The 18580-nt window shown below is 37.9% G+C and overlaps 1 protein-coding gene across 1 annotated transcript in view; it reads right to left on the bottom strand.

Moving 5' to 3' along the window:
- LOC126184733 (uncharacterized) overlaps positions 1-18580 on the bottom strand; it is a 311881-nt gene that overhangs the window by 65157 nt on the left and 228144 nt on the right. The window contains exons 3-7 of the mRNA XM_049927270.1: positions 13414-13533; positions 9062-9205; positions 3445-3613; positions 3200-3313; positions 2870-3118 (exon numbers count right to left, since the gene is read on the bottom strand). Of these exons, the coding sequence (XP_049783227.1) occupies positions 2870-3118; positions 3200-3313; positions 3445-3613; positions 9062-9205; positions 13414-13533 (796 nt within the window). The remainder of the gene's footprint in view (positions 1-2869; positions 3119-3199; positions 3314-3444; positions 3614-9061; positions 9206-13413; positions 13534-18580) is intronic.

The raw sequence follows: 18580 nt of genomic DNA, 5'->3' as shown, positions 1-18580 counted from the left end.
AGAGAAGAAAACGTAGTAGGTGAATATGGATTAGGGCTAAGAAATGAAAGAGGAAGCCGCCTGGTAGAGTTTTGCACAGAGCACAACTTAATCATAGCTAACACTTGGTTTAAGACTCATGATAGAAGGTTGTATACATGGAAGAACCCAGGAGATACTAAAAGGTATCAGATAGATTATATAATAGTAAGACAGAGATTTAGGAACCAGGTTTTAAATTGTAAGACATTTCCAGGGGCAGATGTGGACTCTGATCACAATCTGTTGGTTATGACCTGTAGATTAAAACTGAAGAAACTGCAAAAAGGTGGGAATTTAAGGAGATGGGACCTGGATAAACTGAAAGAACCAGAGGTTGTACAGAGTTTCAGGGAGAGCATCAGGGAATAATTGACAGGAATGGGGGAAAGAAATACAGTAGAAGAAGAATGGGTAGCTTTGAGGGATGAAGTAGTGAAGGCAGCAGAGGATCAAATAGGGAAAAAAGACGAGGGCTAGTAGAAATCCTTGGGTAACAGAAGAAATATTGAATTTAATTGATGAAAGAAGAAAATATAAAAATGCAGTAAATGAAGCAGGCAAAAAGGAGTACAAACGTCTCAAAAATGAGATCGACAGGAAGTGCAAAATGGCTAAGCAGGGATGGCTAGAGGACAAATGTAAGGATGTAGAGGCTTATCTCACTAGGGGTAAGATAGATACTGCCTACAGGAAAATTAAAGAGACCTTTGGAGATAAGAGAACCACTTGCATGAACATCAAGAGCTCAGATGGAAACCCAGTTCTAAGCAAAGAAGGGAAAGCAGAAAGGTGGAAGGAGTATATAGAGGGTCTATACAAGGGCGATGTACTTGAGGACAATATTATGGAAATGGAAGAGGGTGTAGAGGAAGATGAAATGGGAGATGCGATACTGCGTGAAGAGTTTGACAGAGCACTGAAAGACCTGAGTCGAAACAAGGCCCCCGGAGTAGACAACATTCCATTGGAACTACTGACGGCCTTGGGAGAGCCAGTTCAGACAAAACTCTACCATCTGGTGAGCAAGATGTATGAAACAGGCGAAATACCCTCAGACTTCAAGAAGAATATAATAATCCCAATCCCAAAGAAAGCAGGTGTTGACAGATGTGAGAATTACCGAACAATCAGTTTAATAAGCCACAGCTGCAAAATACTAACACGAATTCTTTACAGACAAATGGAAAAACTAGTAGAAGCCGACCTCGGGGAAGATCAGTTTGGATTCCGTAGAAATACTGGAACACGTGAGGCAATACTGACCTTACGACTTATCTTAGAAGAAAGATTAAGGAAAGGCAAACCTACGTTTCTAGCATTTGTAGACTTAGAGAAAGCTTTTGACAATGTTGACTGGAATACTCTCTTTCAAATTCTGAAGGCGGCAGGGGTAAAATACAGGGAGCGAAAGGCTATTTACAGTTTGTACAGAAACCAGATGGCAGTTATAAGAGTCGAGGGACATGAAAGGGAAGCAGTGGTTGGGAAGGGAGTGAGACAGGGTTGTAGCCTCTCCCCAATGTTATTCAATCTGTATATTGAGCAAGCAGTAAAGGAAACAAAAGATAAATTCGGAGTAGGTATTAAATTCCATGGCGAAGAAATAAAAACTTTAAGGTTCGCCGATGACATTGTAATTCTGTCGGAGACAGCAAAGGACTTGGAAGAGCAGTTGAACGGAATGGATGGTGTCTTGAAGGGAGGATATAAGATGAACATCAACAAAAGCAAAACGAGGATAATGGAATGTAGTTGAATTAAGTCGGGTGATGCTGAGGGAATTAGATTAGGAAATGAGACACTTAAATTAGTAAAGGAGTTTTGCTATTTGGGGAGCAAAATAAATGATGATGGTCGAAGTAGAGAGGATATAAAATGTAGACTGGCAATGGCAAGGAAAGCGTTTCTGAAGAAGAGAAATTTGTTAACATCGAATATAGATTTAAGTGTCAGGAAGTCATTTCTGAAAGTATTTGTATGGAGTGTAGCTATGTATGGAAGTGAAACATGGACGGTAAATAGTTTGGACAAGAAGAGAATAGAAGCTTTCGAAATGTGGTGCTACAGAAGAATGCTGAAGATTAGATGGGTAGATCACATAACTAATGAGGAGGTACTGAATAGGATTGGGGAGAAGAGGAGTTTGTGGCACAACTTGACCAGAAGAAGGGATCGGTTGGTAGGACATATTCTGAGGCATCAAGGGATCACCAATTTAGTATTGGAGGGCAGCGTGGAGGGTAAAAATCATAGGGGGAGACCAAGAGATGAATACACTAAGCAGATTCAGAAGGATGTAGGTTGCAGTAGGTACTGGGAGATGAAGAAGCTTGCACAGGATAGAGTAGCATGGAGAGCTGCATCAAACCAGTCTCAGGACTGAAGACCACAACAACAACAACATGATAAACACACAGTTTTCGTGTACATTTATTGTTACACTGTAAGTTAAAATAAAAGATTTATGGCTTATTGCATAATTATTAGTAACTATTGTTGTTGTTTGTAATCATTTGTATTTATGTACTGAGTGCTAATGGCATTGCCACATTGGTAACACTGGTTCCCACCTGATCACTGAAGTTAATCCATGTTGGGCCTGGCTAGTACTTGGATGGGTGATTGTTCAGAGAAAACCGGGTGCAATTGGTTTTAAGGACACATAAGTTATTGAAGTGGCATCCAATTTAAAGACTTTGACCATGTTGTGGTGTCACATGACATTTATTTTAATTTATGTCTCGAGTCATTTCATATCTGATTGACCTACTTACACTTATGCATTTATGGAATACATATATTCTAAATAATAAATAAAGACATAATTTTTGTTTTATTGTATAATTACCCTTGCTAGGGGCTCCATAGGATCCAGCAAAGTGAGCTTGTTCCTCCTCAAACTTTTCACATGTTCAACAACCAGAGAAAAATGGTCAATAGCTTTTATGCAAAGCTTCTGGTGCAATGAATCTACTACATCTTTAACTGTTGTATTTGAATCATATTTAAATGATTTTGTTTGACCATTTTCTAAAAATACTTTCAAGACATTAGGCATGAAAGGAACAGATGAGTCTCCTGAGGAAAATGTAGATGGCTGCAAACAAAAATAAAACATAAAAGTAATTTACCAATGAGTCTGATCTAACATATCTTCAATGGGGGGAAGTTCACTTACAGGAAAAAGTGGTGATCCATTCACAACAACACCCTCTGCAAAGCGAACACGTGAAGGATTTGATTTCAGCTTCGCCTTTTTTGCTGCACTGAGGAGTGCAGATTTTCGAGCTGACTGTTGAGAATAAGCACACCATTATCAGCATTAAAACTAAGTCCTTAACATATTTTTTGGGCAATAAATGATTTGGGATGCAAACTTTCATATACTTTAGAATGTTTTCATGAAAGAATACTTTAACTTACATTGTCAAGAGGAGGCTGACAAACAGTGAGTTTAACTGTTTCTTTACATGACCTTACAAGCTGGATTACATGATCACGTGGAGCTTTCTTTACATCTTCCCCATTAATAATGAGAATCTGATCTCCAGGTTGTAGTTTATCAACACTTGGGCCACCTTCGGTAACAAATCTGAAATCAAAGGACAATCATTATTTCGATTACTGATAAAATGGCAGATACAAATTTTTCACACCACATACATGAGCAGCTCAAAGAAAGCAATTAATGTGGAAACTTTAACATAGACTAATTCAAAAGTTTCAACAATAAAATAAACAAATTGCGCGCGAACTGTGACAAGCCGCCTCAGACCGCACGGCTACCCTATGCGGCCATTAATACTGGCGAAAGTTAAAAGCATAGCTCAGATGGAGAAAACCATTTTAGTTTTAAATGTCACAACTGTTGTCAATCTGGACACACAGAAAATTCTGTGTTGTGTTTTGAGTGGTGCATTTAATGAATTGGTTTCCTGGTACTTGGACTCTGGTGTGAATGACTTAAAAGTGACTGATAAAGTGCAAATGCTTGAAAGACATATAAATTAACACTGCAAAAACAGGAACTGTTTTGAAGGCAATGCAGTTCGATGAAATGAATTTTGTCAGGTATTTCAACAGAAAGGCAGGAAAGAAGTACATTACATTTATAGATGACTATACCACCCAATTCACAGCTGTGTACGTGATGCAAAGTAAATCAGAAATATTGGAACATGTCAAACAGTATGAAGCTGTTGTGACTGCTGATTCAATTTGAGGATTAAAAGATTCTAGTAAAATAATGGACATGAATATTAGTATAACAAAATGAAACACTTCGTTAAAGAGAAGGGAATTGAGTATGAATTGATAATGAGATATACGCCACAGCAAAATGAAGTGAGAGAGCCCATGAATAGGAACATTACATGTGAGGCTTGATGCATGTTGTTTAACAGTACTTGAAACATCTTATTGTCAGAAGCAGTACGGACTGCTGTTTCTTGATAAACAGAATTACTTGATAAACAAAACATAATATATGCATTAATAATGACAATTGTGGCTAATCTGTGATATGGCGAAATGGCAAGGTTGGAGAAACTTGAAGTGTTTGGTTGCATTGCACATTTGCAATCTCCTGGGGAAGCAATTGCTGTAAAGTTTGATTCCAGAATAAAGAAGTGCTTCATGGGTGGATACTGTGTTAACAGAGTCAGCTATGAAACTTCCTGAGAGATTCTAGAGTCAGCTATGGCATTTGAAAATGAGAGATCATTCTTGGAAAAGATGTCAATTTTGATGAAAATTGTTTTGATTTTAGTTATGAAGATTGGTTCTCTTGCAAGTAAGATAGAAATGGTCAGGTTCTCATGGATGAAGAAAATGTTAATGACTACAGAAATGACTCCATATCAAGTGCTAATGAAGCTGAAGATATGAAATCTGTAGATGTCTAAGGGAAAGAAAATGTCCAGCTTGGATGGAAGACTATACTGTATTAGCACTGAATGCAGAAATGTACATCAAGCCTGTCCCAGAGACTTATAGTGACATGTACAGCAAATCAGATAAAGAAGAATTGCTTCATGCTGTATCAGAAGAAACGAGAGTAATAAATGGAAACACAACCTCAATAGTTTGTGAATTACTAAAAACAAGAAGGCTACAGACATTAAGTGGGTTTTTAAAGTGAAGCACGATGATTTAGGCAACATTCTACATTTACATCTACACCAATAATCAGCAAGCCACTATATGGTGCTTGGCAAAGGGTACCTTGTACCACTACTAGTCATTCCTGTTCCTGTCCCACTCACAAACAGAACAAGGAAAAAATGACTATCTGTATGCTTCCGCATGAGCCCTAATTTCTCTTATCTTATTTTTGTGATCCTTACGCAAAATGTGATATGGCAGCAGTAGAATTGTTCTGTAATCAGCTTCAAATGCTGGTTCTCTAAACTTTCTCAATAGATTTCCATGGAAGGATCATCATCTTCCCTCCAGGGATTCCCATTTGAGTTCACAAAAGCATTTCTGTAACATTTGCATGATAATCAAATTTGGCTATAACAAACTTAGTACAATGCTTCTAACATTAGTAATTATAAAGGTGGACTAGTTGCTCATGGCTGTTCTCAGAGAAAAGGGTTTGACTATCATAAACATATGCTCCTATAGCAAGGCTGACATCTTTGAGACCATTACTTGCTGTCGGGAATCAAGAAAAATTGACTGCAAATCAAATGGATGCAACAGCCATTTTTCTGAATGGAAATTTAGATAAAGATATTTATGTACAGACATGAATAGGATTTAATGTGAACCAGGTATTGTAGGTAAGGTAAACGAAACAATTTATGGTTTAAAGTGGGCCTCAAGATCTTGGAATTTAATGTCTGACAAGGCTGTTAAAGATCTAGGCTTTGTTCAGTGGAGTGCTGATGTGTGTCTGTAAACTTACAGGATCTGTAACACTAAGGTTAATGTTTTGTTATATGTAGATGATGTTAGCATTTTAAGAAATGATAAGATGAAAATTAAAGAATTCAAATTAGCTTTAAGAAGTAAAATTAAAATGAAAGATTTGGGAGATTAGAGACCATTCTTGGAAATTCATATAAATAAGAGGGAGGAGGGAATAATTTTGGGTCAAAAATTATTTGTAAAATCTGCTTATGAGGTTTGGTATGAATGGATGCAAGCCAGTTAACACACCTGTAGAATTTAATTACAGAGGTGTTGAGGATGAAAAGAGATGTCATGAGAAAGTGCGTTATGCAGAATTAATAAGATGTTTGCTTTATGTAACTAAAACACATGACCTGATTTAAGCTATGCTGTTACTTATTTTAGTCATTATCAAAGTGGTCCAAAGAAATCACATTGGGAATGTTTAAATAGAATAATGCATTACATAAAAGGCACAGCAGATTATGTATGCCTTATCAAAATGTGGAAAAAATGAAACTGATGAAGCTTATGCCAACTGGGCTAATAGTTCAGACAGAAAATCAACATCAGGTTATGCTATCCAGCTGTCTAGTAGCACTGTAAGTTCAGGAACTAAAAAACAAAAGTACTGTAGCGTTGTCTTCTACAGAAGCAGAATTTTTAACACTTGCAATTTGTGTTGCAGAATATTTGTGGTTTCAGAAGCTGTTCCATGACATAACAACTTTGAAACTGAAAAACTTATAATTTAAATACCATCAGTCTTGTACTGCCTCTCTTTGTAAACAGGAAACATGAAAGACTAAAATACATGTATATTAACTATGAGTTTATTAGAGGTTTATGTTTGAAGAGGAAAATAGAAAAGTGCATTTCTACAGAAAACCATATAGGTGACATGTTTTACAAAATTGTTATGGAAACATTAACTTGGAAAATTGTCACATGGCACTGGGAACCTGTAAAGCTGCAGATCAGAATTATATAGAAATGAGGCAGAGTGAAAGAACAGCAGTTCTATATTACACTCCCTATGATTTGTTTGTTAGATTTTCATCTTTAATAATGGAGAGTCTTTAACATGCTATGTACATGGATAGAATGTGTATGTTTTTAATGTTGTGCAGTGTGTCCAACATATTGTTCTTTCTTCAGTGAATAAATTAGTTAAAACTAAAGTATCTTGCTTGTAATCACACTCTGCTACCAGATTTCTCATCACAGAGGACACAATGGTATGTTTAGATCTGATACAGGACAAGATTGTATCCTGGACAGTCATTTCCCTTTTTCAGAACATGGAAGCACTAGTGTGCCAAAAAAATGCATCCAAGAGAACTACATACAGAGACAAGTACCACAGTCCATAGCCAGTTCACCAAGAGAATCATGGATATTTCTATGCAAACTGATTGTGGCCATTTGCAAAAATATCACATCCTAAATACCCAGGAAAAACACTACTGTATGATTATTAATGTCATTTTATTTATCTCATCTAAAATTATGTAACAGCTTACAGTGTCCAGTTTTCAGGATGTTAAATTTAGAATTTTGATTTATTTTTTGGAACAGATGGACTCAAATTTGTTATTTTCTTTGAGGTGGTATTGATCAAGTTGAATGTATCTCACATTTAATGTCCTCATTTGTTAAATTAACATTCTTATTTTCTTTGACTAAACTGGTGACAGTTCCTAATACTTTATTAGTTATGCAATAAACACTCATTATTAGCAACTTGCAGTAGTTTATCCACATAAGAATTAAATTTCAGATGAGGAAACCACAAGAATGAAAGAAAATATATTTGTCAAGTTTTAATGTGAAAAACGAAGAAAATAACATCACCTGACTTGTACTGCAGATTCTGAAAATGTAATTGATTACCTGGGCTAATAAAAAGTATCTGTAGGTAGAAGCATTGTGTTCACAGTGCGTATCTCAAAACTGGTTTACCAAATTAAAGTTTTGGGCATGAACATCAAATTATTATTCCTGCAATCCTCATCTTACAGACTGATTAATACATTGACATAACATATCCAAACAAATCTTATTTATTGATTTTTAGAACTTTTAAGTATGTTTAAGATCTCACACAGAAGCACTGAACGTCTTTCACATTTTTCACTGTTTGATATACATTTCTTGGCACAATCTCTGGATTCTGTATTAGTTTGTTAAACATTACTTTCATAACAACCTGATTCACTGTGGAACCTTCAAGTGAGCACCTCATTTTTAAGTGATATTTTCAGAGCATGAAAAATACATTATATGCAGCATATAGATGAAATGCCTTGAAAATCTAGCAATGGACTTTTGCAAATGACCTTAGAGATGTGACTGTGTCTTGTATGGTTTGCATTGTTCTCTGTGTTCACAGGACCTGGTAGCTTACAGCTATCACTTATTTGTACACACAAATGATCAATATGTAACTAATTAAAATGCTCTTTTCAAATTGGTTTTATTTTGTTATGCTCTAAAGAATTAAATAAAATGAGTTTTCCAAATAAATGTATCAGTCAACAAATGCTTTAGTACAGTGAGTACAGGTTGTCAGTACCAAAAGTTACTGCACAAGGATCCTGCAAGATAAATATGCGTTGTTAAACAATTCACATACCTGCATACTTAATACTATTTATTGTTTTGTTCTCATGCTATTTTTTCAATAAGCCTCAGTAAGTAATATATTAATAAAGTAGAAGTTGACTTCCATCTGCTATCCTACTTTCCAAATTTGACAGAGAATCTTCTTTCTAACTTGATGGACTAATACTAGTGACAGAGAGGATATGTCAGAATGATTTCATCACTACCTAAGGATTATTTCTGCAATGAATCTTTCGGCTTGATGTACAGTGAAGGGGAAAAATAAATGTTCTTTGATAGTTCAAGCTTGTACAGTACAAGTACTTCTGAATTGCTGTACACTGAAAAACTAGAAATTTGCTACATACTTAACAGCATACATACATTCAGTAATTTAAACAGTATGCAAAATCATCTGAAATCAAATGAAGTAATACTGCATGTAAGATCATGTGCATCTACATGGCATTTGTGCAGATTATGCCATGCAAGATATATTTGCTGGCAGCAAGAAAACATTTGTTTCAGTTTAACCAACCTTACAATAACAGGTTTTTCACTCCCAGCAACAAAACCAAAGCCCAACTCAGGATGACGGCTGAGTTCCACTTCTCTTGGTTGAGGTGGTTCCTCTGTCCAGTCTTTACGAGGATCTTCATATGTTGTAGTTTTATTGAGATGACTGCAAAAAAGAACTTAAATTACTGTGAAGTCTTAAACAACATGAAAAACAAAACAGCTGAGGAAAGTGCAAGGGGGAAAACATAATTTTTCCCCATAATCCAAATGTCTGGATTACTATGAAACAATTTGTAGATATTAAGCAGTTGGTCAGCAGGTGTTGCCATCAGTTCCCACTAACAAATTGTAAATGATCATGGAAACCTTCTGCCGGCCCCTGAAGATGAAAATATTCTGAGGCTCTGGTCCAATTCTTTTTAATATTTACATTTTCATTACTGTTACTTCATTTATTTTAATCTAACATCAGCATAATAGAGGCACACATGATTTCCAATTGGCACAGCTCTCATATGGCTCCAAGCACTATGGGACTTAACTTCTGAGGTCATCAGTCCCCTAACCTAACAACATTACATAAATCCATGCCCAATGCAGGATTCAAACCTGCGACTGTAGCAGCAGCGCAGTTCAGGACTGAAGCGCCTGGAACCGCTCGGCAACAGCGGCCTGCACAGCTCTAATGTTCAAACTGCTAATGCCAAGTGATTCATAACTAAATACAGCATACAAGATGACTGGTGAAACCGTCGTATTGGAGAAAAAGATGAGTGGAATGACAGATAATAACAAAACAGAACATACACTACATACGGAAGTAGATGTAGACGATGTGCAATCTTACAACAGAATAGTCAAGTAGTTGTACATAATGCTCACCTTTTAAGCTTCTGTTGTTCACTTTTCTTTTTCTTGTTTACCTTTATTTCAGCTACATTAATGCAAAAATAACATGGTGTCCACATAGAACACTTTAATTTGTCAATGCTACAAGTATAATATCTAGTAAATTAAGGAGAGTAAAAATAAAAATGATGTTAACAGCAGAAAATCAAAGTTCTTGCATCTAGGACTGTGCTGATGAACTTTTGTGAAATTAAGAAGTAGGTGGTCACTATGAACTTTCTGCATATATATCAAGGTACTAATTTAGTTGCACACTCAATTGTTACCACTTTTCGCAGTGGTTAGCACACTGGATTCGCATTCGGGAGGACGACGGTTCAATCCAGTCTCCGGCCATCCTGATTTTGGTTTTCTGTGATTTCCCTAAATCGCTTCAGACAAATGCCGGGATGGTTCCTTTGAAAGGGCACAGCCGATTTCCTTCCCCATCCTTCCCTCACCCGAGCTTGCGCTCCGTCTCTAATGACCTCGTTGTTGACGGGACATTAAACATTAATCTCCTCCTCCTGATCATTACCACTTTTGATGTGGAATTTAAAAAAAAAATGTTAGTTGCTATTACTAAACAAAAACTAATGCAAAGTAGAATTAATTTTCCAGTTTTCCAGTGTAAATTAGTATCACCTGTCAATTTAAGCATTGCACACAGTTTTCCACCATTAATCTAAACAGTACACTCCTACAGCTGCTCTTTTGGAACAGTGACCAACTGCACTAATCAAAACCAGTCCTTCCAATATAATCGCCACACTGTGCATGAAATGTTAAAAAAGTAATTCAGTTTCTTCAGTTACTTTTTTAAATCTCTCACCACAGAGAAAAACTGTAGAAAAACCAAACCAAGGTAAAATACTTTAATATACAGGGTGTGCCATTTATCTTTACCATCCTAAATAACTGTTTCTCCATATGCAAATTACAAAATGTTACAAGCAAATGTTCTTTAGCCATCAGGAGGACATCAATCAGCATGATTGCCTTCATTGTAGCTTTGTTTTTTACAAAGGTATGAACAGCCGTATGACATTTTTAAATTGAACCCTGTATTTTTTATTCAGTATTCATTTCCTCTCCTAAAGACCTATTCAAAAATGTATCACAGTGTACCATTCACTGAAACACAATGTTATTAATTACATAACACAACATTGATGTTGACTCTCCCAGCGCTTAGTGCAGGTACTTGGGGTAATGGAACACATCCACGTGCTGACGTTGACAGAGGACAAATGTAAACATTAGTAGAATGTATATCCATCATTCTGTCAATCATCGTCAGTTGAAGATTTGTGCGAATAGAATGTACACCAATGGAGAGAAGGTAGAAATGCTACTCATCTATGGGGAATGTAAGTTAGCATAACAGTAATTGCAATACTGTTTTCTTATCTATGAGTACATTTAGTACTGTAGTTTAATGCTTTTAAATACTGTTGTGTAGAGTATGCATAGAATAAAGGCTGTCCTTCCTACAAACTGCATCTACATAATGTTTCTTTTATTGTTATTGTTGTTGTTGTTATTGTTGTTGTTATTATTATTGTTATTGTAGAAGATAGACAAAAAGCTACGCAGGCAGCGGAACTGTACAGAGAGTGATATCCTGACAAGAACCCAATAGATGTTTTCTTGTCTTGTTGTGATGCTTCATCGAAATGGGAAGTTTCAACTCACAACAATACAATCGTCATTGCACTCACACAGACGAAGCTGCAGAAGTTACTGTTCTCGCTTCTGCTGCTATGAATCTACATGTGAGCACACGACAGCTTGAACATGAGATTGGCATTCCTAAAACCAGTGTACATCGTTTTCTTACATGTCACTAGTTCCATCCTTACCACGTACACCTACATCACGAATTCCATGGGAATGATTTCCAGAATCGTGTACATTTCTGTCCAGCGGGCACAGCAGCAAATCCTCGCCAACCTGAACTTCTTCTCCAATGTTCTATTTGCTGATGATTGTTCATTCTCAAACAAAGGACACGTAAATACAAGGAACATGCATTATTGGTCCAGCAAAAACCCAAGATGGCTTAGACAGGTGGAACATCAGCATCAATGGAGAGTTAACGTCTGGTGTGGGATGCTCGGTACTACAATTACTGGCCTTTATTTCATTAATGGTAGTCTAAATGGCACAGCATATGCCAATTTCCTCAGATGAATTCTTTCTGTATGAAGTGCTGCTAAGAACTGGAATGCTTATGTGGTATCAACACGATGGATGTTCAGTACAGAATGCCTTGCATGCACATCATGTCCTGAACCAAAGGTATCCTGCCAGATGGATTGGTCGAGGAGGAACAGTTACATGGAATGCTAGGTCTCCTGATTTAAGTCCTCTGGACTTTTTTCTTTGGGAATACATTAAAGACATTGTCTATCATGATATTCCAACAACTCCAGAAGACATGCAAGAATGTATTGTGCTTACTTGCAATTCTCTGCAGCAGGCAACACTGGAAGCAGTGAACAATTCTTTCATTCAATGAGTGCACCAGTGTATCAGTGTCCAGGGGCACCTTTGAATGTTCTACTCCTGGCCAATGGTATAGGAGAGTCAAATTCAATTTTGTGTTATATTTTTACTTGGTTTTCATTTGTTTTCTGACAACTCCAGCAAGAGGACGAGGTTGTGATCCCAGGCTCAAAGTCAATGTTGTGTTATGTAATTAATAATGTTGTGTTTCAGTTAATGGTACACTGTGATACATTTTTGAATAGGTCTTCAGGAAAGGAAATGAATTACTGAATAAAAAATACAGGGTACCATTTAAAAAAGTCATAACGCTGTGAAGGCAATCATGCTGGTTGATGTCCCCCTGATGGCCAAAGAACATTTGCTTGAAACATTTTGTAATTTGCATCTGGTCAAACAGTTATTTAGGGTGGTCAAGATAAATGGGCCATCCTGTATATTGTCAAGCTACTGGCAATTATGAACAGACTTCAAGAATTCAGTTCAGCTATGCTCAAAAATAGGCTGTTCCCACCAAAGAAAAGAAATTACAGTGTATCTGATGCAATTGAGGGTTACATTTGTTCATTAAACAGCCTACCAGAGCATATCAAATGTCTTACAGGTAGTACAGTGGAGCTTAATAATGAAATAAAGAAAATCCTATTGGACAACTCCTCCTACTCCATTGAAGAGTATTGTCACAGAAACTCTTAAAATTAATATTTTAGGTTATTCTATAATTAATATCAGCACAATAAAACAATATTATTTCATAATATTAAGTCATTTTGTTGTACTGCACTTAAAATTTACATTCTTGACTTCTTTCCACACACCACACATACCTCTATGGGGAATACGAATAACGTAATTACGTGATTTTAGGAATAAAAGTAACAACTCACTGAACAGTTGAGGTGCTGAGCTGTAAATGTCCAATATGTAATTTACAAAATACAACTTTGGTATACCAGTTTTTAACCTTGCACTTACTTGATGAAATATGTCTTTCCATTCGTGTCAATGGCTTCCTCCCATCCATAAGGGAAGCCATTACCCCTGTCTGTCCAAGTTTCAGCTGGTGGCAGCCATGAAGAAGTTTGTGTTACATGACTGAAACAAATTTGCATTACATAGAATGTGTGTCATATTAACACTCTGTATGTACAGGTAATAGGTTAACAGTAGGAGATTAGTGGGTATGTGTAAGAGTATTTCGTATTCTGTAAGATGAAAAACAAAAAAATACACAATTTAGAAGTATCAGTGCGTATCATAAATAGAAACCTGAAACATATTTTCATTTTGATTATAAAACTTGTATTCGATGAAATTTGTTCTCTTCCCTGCATGAGCCATGGACCACCTGTGGTGACCTTCGAATTCACACCTCTGAATCCTGAGTTCCTTGTATTATAACACCGAAAAAAAGTGTAATGGATTTCTGGACATCATATATTAACACAAAGGATCACCAAAGTTAGTTCTTGACTCCCAATATTCAGCACTGTATTCTGCTACTTAATTATACCCACCAGGTTAGCCAAGGGCACTAATGTGCTGCTTCCTGGACTCTGGTAGGTGTGCCAGCCCTGAATCGAATACACGCAGTGGATTAACGACAAGGGCTGGTGTGCCTGCCAGCCTGGATGTGGTTTTTTGGCGGTTTTACACATCCCACTAGGTGAATACTGGGCTGGTCACCACGTCCCGCCTCAGTTACACAATTTACAGACATTTGATAAACGTTTGCACTCTTTCATGGCTAACACTAGGTGCAGACAGCTGGGGTACACTAATTCCGTCCTGGCAGGTAAGGTGATAGGGGGTTACAGGGTGGTGAAAGGAAGGGCATCCAGACACCCTCTGACACTAACATAACCAAATCCATAGTAACAGGGTTGACCCCACATTGGAGTGGGACAAAGGTCCGAGAAAATGATGATGATGATTCTGCTACTTAATGATGGAACCCCTCTTCAAAAACAGAGGCAACTGTCTTTATGCTGATAACATCCTCCCTTACCCAACAACACAATGAGGCCCTAGTGCAAAAGCAGCATTGGAATATTTTCAACAAATTAAAAAAGTGTCTGCACAAAACACTTTGTGCACACACTTAGTGTACGCTTTTGTGGCCAAGGATCTTATGCTGGAGTTGGAAGCACTACAACACAATGAAGAAAAGCAAGAGATATTTCTTGAGTGATAAAACAATTTAGCAAATAGGAGTCAAAATTATTCACATGACTGCCTGTACCAGTACTGCAGGCTATAAAATACCACTACAAACTCAGCATGTGTGCTATAATAGTACATTTAATGTTACAGTCAGCTTTGCAGTGAGTATGGGTCACATTAGATTGGAGGGCTTCAAAATCACATTGAGGTGAGCACAGCATAACTTAAACCAACACTGACCACAACCATAACCATGATCCTTGAGACACACTACATTTTTTTAAACATATGTCAAACAGATTTACAGCATATATTGTTAAAAGATCAAACTATGAAATCAGAGGAACCAGAATGTCAAATAACAGGACAGTAAAATTCCAGAAAGTAAATAAAAAACAATGAGTTGCATGAATATAGCAGAGTGAACATTAATTCCTAGATACAAAGAAAATGCTGAAACTGAAACATGTCAGTCTCAGCCACAACACGAACCATTTTTGAGTTGCTGTCATTTACACACCCAATATTTGTACAAAATTAAAAGACCGACACTGTGGTAAATTTAGGAATTTTTGCTGACATGCAATAATTACAGGCCACACTGAACCTCTGTAAATAGCTGCAGTTTAATTATAATCACCCAGTTCAATGATTGTATCTCAGCTATACTACTTTTCATTAGCATAGTCTAAAACTAATGTGGGAATGTTACACAAACTACATAAGTAGAGAATTAGACTGGGTCAAGCATTTGCAAACCAAAATGAATTCTTGTGATGCCTATTTTCACAGCCCCTTTTTCTACTAAATGCTCTTGCGGAGAAATTCCTTTGTACAAAGGATATTGATATCTGTAGTATGCAAAATGCACGAATGCATAAAATAAATACACATATCAGAAAAAGTTTTGCATCACCTCGGTTCCGAGAGTTCCGGAATTTGTACAGAAAATTGGAATAGAGGTCAACATAAAAATCATTTACGCCCTTTTTTATTGGTCATGAAAACCACACATTGCATATTGTACCACCATACAGTGAGACCTTCAGAGGTGAAGGTCCACATTGCTGTCCACACCGGCACCTCTAATACCCAGTAGCACGTCCCCTTGCAGTGATGCACGCCTGTGTTTGTAGTGGCATACTATCCACAAGTTCATCAAGGAACTGTTGGTCCAGATTGTCCCACTACTCAACGGCGATTTGGTGTAGATACCTCAGAGTGGGTGGTGGGTCACGTCGTCCATAAACAGCCTTTTTCAATATATCCCTGGCATGTTCCATAGGGTTCATATGTGGGGAACATGCTGGACACTCAAATTGAGCGATGTTGATATCATGGACCTCACCAGGGACGTAAGGAGTGAAGTTGCGCATCATGCAGCCTATTGCGCACAGTTTGAGTCGTAACACGACGTCCTGTGGGTGCACAAAAAGGATTATTCAACATGGTGGCGTTGCTGTCAGGGTTCCTCCAAGCCATAATCCGTAGGTAGCGGTCATCCACTGCAGTAGTGGCCCTTGGGCGGCCTGAGCGAGGCATGTCATCGACAGTTCCTGTCTCTCTGTGTCTCCTCCATGTCCGAACAACATTGCTTTGGTTCACTCCGAGACACCTGGACACCTCCCTTGCTGAGAGCCCTCCCTGGCACAAATTAACACTGCAGACGCGATCGATTTGCGGTATTGACCTTCTAGGCATGGTTGAACTACAGTCAACACGAGCCGTGTACCTTCTTCCTGGTGAAATGACTGGAAATGGCAGGCTGTCGGACCCCCTCCATCTAATAGGCACTGCTCATGCACGGTTGTTTCCATCTTTGTGCGGGTTTAGTGACATCTCTGAACAGTCGAAGGGACTGTGTCTGTGATACAATATCCACAGTCAATGTCTATCTTCAGGAGTTCTGGGAACCGGGGTGATGCAAAACTGTTTTTGATGTGTGTAAGTGATGTCATAGTGGAGGTAGCTTGCCATTACCTTTCTCCGATCTGTTAAGAAATGTAAATGATATCTGTATTGGGTGAATGACTGTTTTGTGTTGTGTTTTTATGGGTGAAGGAAAGGGAGAGGGTGTTGGGACTTAGTCTATTCATCTCTAATAGAACCAAGGGGACCGAAGAACGTCACAGACCCATCCGATGGATGGATCACCATCAGCAGTGTTACACGTCCTCACTGCATGAGGCACTGCAGAGAGGTTTGGAATTTAACTCAGGACACTGGTGCAAAGTCTGGGTATCAGGAACTTTCTTCTCTGGTGAAAACAATTTCTTCGACCAACATGTTTCGAACAGGCTACCTGTCAGTTGAGTGCCACCTGTGGTTGCATTACCTACCTCAGCTAAGAATGCGAATTATATTATTTATTTAAAAAAAGTAATATGGTTTAGCGGTGTCTCAGCAAAGCACTAGGCTGTGCCGAGTAAACAATTCCATGCGTCATACAAGTTGACAAACTCACAACGCGCAACACGCAACACTGGTACGTACTACAACCTACTGCAATTCTTAGCAGACCTGATGTCATCTTGTCGCATAGCATAGATTAAGCACTTTTTTACATCTAGACGAATTCACGCGAGTTTGCTCTCAGGTACATTTCTTGTATAAACTCTGATTACATGATAATCACAGACTTTGTGCTACAGGCAGGCAGACAGACAGATGCCATAAGCATCACCCTAAATGACAAAAAATTAATTCACATGTAATGTTCTGACTGTTGAGATTACATAAAACTCGGTAAGAAAGAAAGAAAACGGAAGAGCATTTCATTCCAATAAATACGGATTCCCTCAAAGAACCAAATACGAGTGTCTGGCTTCTCTGGTCACGTTGTCGGAGCACACGAGACAAGGGTACATATAACACACAGGTAATGCAATGACGTCAGCGACTGCGGAAAAGTTTGCGAAGCGATTGTACAATGCAACGTTCTAGGTCATCACAATGTTCTCTGCAAACATACTTACAAATTAGAAAATGGTACATGCCTAGATTGTAATTTTAGCTATCGTGAAATTAATAAGTGAACTGTCCTATTTTTAAGTATATTCACTGTTCAGAACCAACAACCATACAACGATTTAAAATACTACGAGGGGATTGTAGGAAAGAAGACTGCATAGCCCTTTTCATTTTGCTTAGCTCATGCTAGCCCAGGAAAGCACTGTAACGTGTCACACAGCATATTGCCGTGACCAGGAATTGAGTTACGTCGATTACGTTGACGGCAATTACAAGCAAATTTAGCAATTAAAAGCCAATTACTGCATCCGATCATCGCTGCCAGAATTTACGGTGGTCTCTTAATGAGAGTGTTAACGCCATTTCCCCGTTATTACCGCAATGCGGGCTATCGCCTACACGCCGCACACGCTTCATTTTCGTTTGCGACAGTGTCAGCTGCGCATTTCCGATACGCAGGTGCACATCTGGCAAACGTTTCAGCGCCCCAAGGAATCGTGCAAGCTGCATATATTTTGATAAGGAGTAAAACTTGTGTTTTCTTTGTGACAGGTGTTAAAATAAAAAAAAGTGTGTATCAATCGTATTGTATGTCAACCATATACTGGATGAGGCGCCCAACTTAGTTACCTCAATAAACTTTTTCGCAGTCCCTATTCACTTAGAGAAATAGCGACCAGGGTTCATGATACGAACCATCATTCATTACCGCGTTACAGGCATAAACTTTTTTTATACTGGAGTTATAGTATTTCTTTATATCAGAATAGCAGATCTGTTGGAGATAAATTAATTGATATAATTCTTTTGAACGTCTGACAAACAGTTGAGGAGTTAAAAATACATTGACTATGGAGATTTTTTGTGCTACTGTAGCGGTCATTTAAACGATGAGCCGTCCGAAAGATTACGCTTTCTCCACGGATACATGAAATGTATTCGCAGTTGCAACCGTCAGCTGTATTCGTGTATTTCATAGCGGCTGTAGTCGCTGCATTTCTTTTGGACG

Source organism: Schistocerca cancellata, chromosome 4 (genome assembly GCF_023864275.1).
Source record: "Schistocerca cancellata isolate TAMUIC-IGC-003103 chromosome 4, iqSchCanc2.1, whole genome shotgun sequence".
In the NCBI taxonomy this organism is placed as follows: Eukaryota; Metazoa; Arthropoda; class Insecta; order Orthoptera; family Acrididae; genus Schistocerca; species Schistocerca cancellata.
Note: the sequence above shows the minus strand (reverse complement) of the source record. Positions and strands in the feature narration are given on the sequence as shown.